The sequence below is a fragment of the Triticum urartu genome, chromosome 2A (assembly GCF_056163025.1).
Source record: "Triticum urartu cultivar PI428250 chromosome 2A, HENAU_Tu73, whole genome shotgun sequence".
Classification (NCBI taxonomy): Eukaryota; Viridiplantae; Streptophyta; class Magnoliopsida; order Poales; family Poaceae; genus Triticum; species Triticum urartu.
In genome coordinates, this window is record NC_141874.1 from 646,642,255 (window position 1) to 646,648,224 (window position 5,970).

At 47.6% G+C, this 5,970-nt stretch overlaps 1 protein-coding gene across 2 annotated transcripts; it reads right to left on the reverse strand.

Annotated features, from left to right (window-relative positions):
• Positions 1 to 336: 336 nt before the first annotated feature.
• Positions 337 to 5,970, reverse strand: HMA5 (heavy metal atpase 5). Of its 2 annotated transcripts, none has more exons than XM_048702825.2 (6): positions 5,523 to 5,970; positions 2,179 to 3,570; positions 1,847 to 2,101; positions 1,636 to 1,758; positions 1,056 to 1,532; positions 337 to 962 (listed from the first exon to the last, which is right to left on the reverse strand). In XM_048702825.2, exons 1-6 carry the CDS (start codon positions 5,856 to 5,858, stop codon positions 510 to 512), a joined length of 3,036 nt encoding a protein of 1,011 aa, XP_048558782.1. In that variant the 5' UTR covers positions 5,859 to 5,970; the 3' UTR covers positions 337 to 509. The 2 variants fall into 2 exon arrangements, with proteins under 2 accessions (XP_048558782.1, XP_048558783.1); XM_048702826.2 differs by having other exon boundaries at positions 337 to 908; positions 5,523 to 5,955.

Sequence of the window (5,970 nt, forward strand, 5' to 3'; positions counted from 1 at the left end):
GTCGCAAAGTTACATCAGTTGCGCAGCATTGCGTTCTTAACCGGCTCAGTTAGGTGACTGGCATCGCATCCCTCGACAGGGAGGACAAGTGGACAACGCACCGTGAAGATGGCATGCTTCTTGCCCGAATCTAGCGCAGTCACAGAGCACCATGCATCTTTACTTATTGCTTTCGAACTTGACCCCGGTCAGTCACAGCATCTTGACGACCCCTGACCCCCGCCCAAAGTCGTTCAATTCCCTTCATCAAAGGTCAAAGTTGCGATCTATAGTGGACTAGTAGCTACTACGTACGTAATTTATCCCTACCTGTTAAAGCGAACCGGCACAGCATGATACCTGCATAACTTGCACTAAGAACATTCATATTATTTGCACCTGGAGTACTAGAATTATATACATTTTCATCAGAGGACTGCTGCTTCGTCATTCTACCACACGCTTGTTACAGATATCTACAGCTTATTCTGTGTGTACTAGTATTATCTATACGGTGATGGCCCTCTTCTCTATGCCTGCCGCTCCTGTGTGATCAACGGCCTCTTGTAGTACCTCAGCAGGAGGGACCAGCAGACGACGCTGACGGAGGACGCGGCCATGGCGGCGCCGGCGACCCACGGCGGCAGCCGGAACCGGGTCGACGGGAACAGCACGCCCGCGGCGATCGGGATGCCGATGATGTTGTATCCCAGGGCCCACACGTAGTTCATCCGTATGCGGAAGAAGGCCTTCCTGGACAGGTCGATGGCCGTGATCACGTCCTCCAGGTTGCTCTTCATGAGCACGATGTCCGCCGCCTCGATGGCCACGTCCGTGCCCGCGCCGATGGCCATCCCGACGTTGGCCGCCACCAGCGCCGGCGAGTCGTTGATCCCGTCGCCAACCATTGCGACGGTTTTGCCAGACAGCTGCAGTGATCGATCAAAAGATTTAAAGGCGGTGAGTGGATGCGTGGCTGTATCCTGTTACCGTGTGACAGCACCATCAGTCAAAGTAATAAAGCAAAGGATATGGCCCTTTGACACAAAGCAAGGATATCTTCTAGTCTAGCTCACCTGAAGCTCCTTCACCTTCTCAGCCTTCTGCTCTGGTTTCGCTTCGGCTATGATGTTTTCGATGCCAACCTCTTTGCCGATGGCGTTGGCGGTTCCCCAGTTGTCCCCGGTCACCATTATGCACTCCACCTTCATTGACTTGAGGTATGATATCACTTCATGGGCGTTCGGTTTTATCGGATCAGACACAGAGATTATGCCGACTATTTCTTGATCCATGGCCACGATGATCCCTGTGTGTGCCTTCTCTTCCTCTTCCATGAGGATCTCTGAAGCTTCCACGGGGACATCAATGTCTAACGACAGCATAAAGCTCTTGTTGCCCACAATGACACTCCTGTCGCTGATCTTTGCCTTGACACCGTGTCCGGTGACTGAAATGAAATCCCTTGCTTCAGGCCAGATATGGGTTTCTTCCGAGTGAAAGTTCTTGGCATGCTCCACTACGGCTTTTGCTAGCGGATGCTCACTGTTGACCTGAAAATCAATGAAATTTAAGCAAGGTATCTTCCCAAGACAGTACAAGAAAGTCTACTAAGAAGACACTGCAGACACATGAGTATATAGTTAGAAAGCATACCTCTGCTGCTGCAACATAGTCATAGAATTCACGTAGGACCATGTTTTTAAAGAGCCTGGTATTGACGACAATAGGCTTTCCAATGGTTAGTGTTCCTGTCTTGTCGAAAACAATGCAGTCCACCTGTAAAATATCATACAGATAATGTTCGTCAACAATATGAAACACTATCTGCTAACATGTTTTCACTTGTATACTTATTATTAAATACCTTCTGCGCACTCTCCAGAGCTTGCCCGCCCTTGATCAGAACACCTTGCGAGGCACCGACTCCAGTTGCAACCATCACAGCAGTTGGAGTTGCAAGTCCCAGTGCACAAGGGCAGGCGATCACCATAACCGATATCCCAAACTGAAGAGCTAGCTGAAAGCTATCCATGGAAGATGGTATCCACGAGCTAGGGTAGACATGAAACCTCCCAGCTAAGAACCATGTAAGCCAAGTAAGCAAAGAAAGAAGGATGACCTGCAAGCATAAAGCTGATTGTTCAGTACTCGTATGAGTACAATGTTACTGGATTAACACAATGTAACTGAACTCACCAGGGGGACAAAGACTTTAGAGATTTGATCAGCAAACTTCTGTACAGGAGCTTTTGCCATTTGGGCTGACTCTACCAGCCTTACAATCTGTGCCAGGGCGCTCTCAGATCCAACAAATGTTGCCCTGACATGGAGGACACCATTCTCGTTCACCGTCCCTCCAATCACAGTGTCGCCCTTCCTCTTTGCCACGGGCCGTGATTCTCCGGTGATCATGCTTTCATTCACATGGCTCTGGCCCCAAATAACAAATCCATCGGAAGCAACTTTTCCACCAGGTATGACTTTGATCACATCATTTTTCTGAATCAACCGACTGTCGATCTCTTTCTCGCTTACAACATTACCTTCGTTGTCGTATATCAGCACAGTTGCAGTTTCTGGTGCAAGATCCATCAGCTTGGCAATAGCCTCAGAGGTCTTTCCTTTTGCCAAGATCTCGAGGTATTTTCCAAGAAGGATAAATGATATGAGCATGGAACTTGTCTCAAAAAAATCAGTTGACATATAATTCTCAGAAGTGGCAGCTCGGAGAACCGAGTAAACTGAGTAGAAGTACGCTGTGTTGGTCCCCAGAGCAATGAGCACATCCATGTTCGGTGAGCCATGACACATTGCCTTGTAAGCACCAGTGTAAAATTTGCGGCCAATTACAAACTGGACAGGAGTTGACAAAATCCACCGCAATAGTTCACCAATGCTCATCATGTTGACAACCTTTTTGTCCAGCCCCTCCTTCAGCCCTGGGATGTACATGAACACCATGGAGGTTAGGAACACTGGAATTGTGAACAGTAAGCTCCACAAAAAGGACTGCCTGTACCGCGTGATCTCCCCATTTCTATGCTGCTCTCTTCCATCGGCTTCTGGATATATTGATACAGCAATATGACCAGATCCAGCTGACTCGATGACTTCAATGAGGTCTCGTGGACCTGTTTGGTCAGGCTTGTAAGAGATGGTTATCTTTTGGAGCTCGGTATCAATTTTTATGTCTTCCACACCAGGAAGAGCTTGGACAGAACTTTTCACTATCATTACTGATCTCTCATTGAGAATGCCATCAACTTTGAGGTCTATCCTGCTCCGATCTTCTCCTGCGGTGACCAGTATTGCTTCAAAGCCAGATTCTTCAACTGCATTGACTAGTTGGATAGCAGCAACAACCCTCCGATTATAACGGATTTCCGCCTCTTCAATAGCCAATGCAACGGAAGCTCTCTGAACCCCTGGAACAGCTTGCAAGGCGGATTCAACTGTATTTGCACAAGACGTGCAGGTCATTCCTTTTATGTGCAGCCTGCATATTAGAATGCTCTTTTCCTTAAGCTCCTCATCGATCAGTTTAGCTCCGAAACCAACATCTTCAATGGTTTCCCTAATTTTTTCCTCCTGTAAAGAAAAAGGCAGACATGAACTTCAATCTCCAAATAAAATTATCAATAAATAGACACAAACTCTCTGTAAGAGCATCGAGTAAAGTTCATGAAAAAACATCTATCTGTACATGCACAATTGTTTCCAGAATTTTTTTAGGTTGCCAAATACTGTGTTTCCCCCCTTCTAAAAAAGGGCTCCGTGTAGCTCGGGCTCACTTTCGACTTTTCACTATGTTGGCCTCTTACTCACTATACTTTAGCCCTAGATGGTACTGCTATATTCAATAGGACACCTAAGTGTGGCACTATCTTCTAGCAATTACTGATTAAAGTTACTAGATGCAGCAAGAAATGACATCAGCCCAATCATAGGTGCCATCCAACAAGGAAGTGTGTGAGCAAGCAGCCATTATGCTGAAATAGAGATGGACCTTTTTTGGATCCTAAAATTCCAATCAAATGAAGTATCTCTCATCATCCAACTACAGTAGTGCACTTACGCTGCAAGAAAAGGACTTCCAATAATAGGAAAAGTACCCCTATCGTTCCAATAATTTTCACGATACTGATAAAAAGTTTATGTATTTCTTGTTTTCTCAAAAATAACAGTTCTTTCCCGAAAGATAATCAAAGATAACAATGGTGGGAGTGGGACAAGATTGCACCCCAAATGCTCCACTGATGAAAGAAAGTAATCATGAGATGAGAAACATGAGTTGCAAGATTTTCACGAATAAGAAAATATTTACCAGCCTGAAAATTTAATAATCAGTTGACATAAGCTCAAGTCTAGTGGGAGGAAGACCAAATGAACAGATAAAAAAACTTGGAAGTTATGCAACAGAGTGCACCACAACCCGGTTATAAGGAAAAAGCAAAGGGTCGCTGGAAGAGTAGATCATTTTTCCATGTGAACACGGTGTACATAGGTAGCCAAGTTCCATTACTTCAGCAAAGGCACAAGAGCTCACAGGTTCGAAACATCTAAGTAAAAGTTTTTTGAGAAGATTGATTCCTAAGGGTAACAATCTCCAGAGGTACGACACAAACTTAAGTCGTTAAACTTTGAAATTCTGTATGCCTTACAACTACAAGCATCGCTATCTGCACTTATAGTCAAAAACTTGTAAAAAACATAAACAATAAGTAGGAAGCGTCAATCTATTTTCCCAAATCAAGCTTCATACCGAGTCTGCAGCCTTGATCACATCACAGTATTTACAACTAGGAATGTAATGATAAACCAAATCGACCACTCGATGTTTTAAAGACACGCGAAGTAGTTAGCGGTTTCACATCAGAAGCAAAGTTGTCTAGCTGTAGCCTTCTGAACCACACAAAGTCAATAAATGCAAGAACTTTCCGGGCCACCACCCCTTTAAAAGTTTCTCATCTAAAAAAGAAAACCAATTAAGGCCACATGAATCCCTCCTGGAGTGATGCTATTAACCATACGTACCAGCATTGGCTGTTTAGCAGGAGTTTTTGTTTAGCCTCTGCCAATGTATTCTCCCAGATATATACTGCCTAAATCCCCAAAGTATGATATGCACACTCATAAGGTCTATCACCTCGGAAAGTTGCCAATTCTCCCAATATCAGCCAATTTTGTGATGCTGGGACCTCCTAAAGCTAAACGCCCGTGTATCAGTTTTCAGGGTTCCGGTAAGGAAGCAATGCATGTGACTTGACGTATAAGCACAGGCAGCACCCATGGGCCACCACGCCCAAACGATGAACGGAGGATGAATCCTTGTACTCATCTACAACTGTACAACAAAAGTATGCAAAGCATTTTCACTGAAAAAAACCCTCACAATAATCACACGCGACCATCTGAAATCCTAAATTCATCCGACCCCACGGCCGACCCCCCACCCCCCTAAAATGCCAAACTGCCGGGCTGAGCGTGCTTAACAATGGATGAGGAAGGGCCCAAAAATCAGGGTGCTCTGCTCTGCTCACCGAGACGAATGCCGGGTAGAAGGCGACCTGCGCGCGGCAGCCGAGGACGTCGACGGCGGCGTCGTGGATGCCGGGGAGCCGCTTGACGGCCTTCTCCACCGACCCGGCGCACGCGGCGCAGGTCATGCCGGTCACCGCGAACACCGCCACCTTCTCCTCCTCCTCCTCCTCGGCGCCCCCTGCGGCGGCCTCCAGATCGCCGGCGACCGCGGCCGCCTTGGTGCGCCGCGGCACGGGCGCGTACCGCGGCCGCAGCGCGAGGCGGCCGCCGCCGCTCCCCTCGCCGCCGCCGCCGCCGCCGCGGAAGCAGGCGAGGAAGAGGGCTCCCGCCGCCATACCGAGAGAGGGTGTCCGTCCGGGAACGGCGGTCGCCGGGGCTGGCGACGGTCACTGGCTGGGGAGTCGCTTGAGAGTGCGTCGGGCATTGCCGGATTTATAGGGCGGGGAG

Bases quoted from the DNA above. Each gene is read 5' to 3' on its own strand.
- HMA5 (XM_048702825.2), bottom strand. From the start codon at position 5,858: ATGGCGGCGGGAGCCCTCTTCCTCGCCTGCTTCCGCGGCGGCGGCGGC. The intron at 2,102-2,178 runs GTGAGTTCAGTT...TTATGCTTGCAG, and splicing joins CTAAAGTCTTTGTCCCCCTG to GTCATCCTTCTTTCTTTGCT. The intron at 1,759-1,846 runs GTATTTAATAAT...GATATTTTACAG, and splicing joins CTCTGGAGAGTGCGCAGAAG to GTGGACTGCATTGTTTTCGA.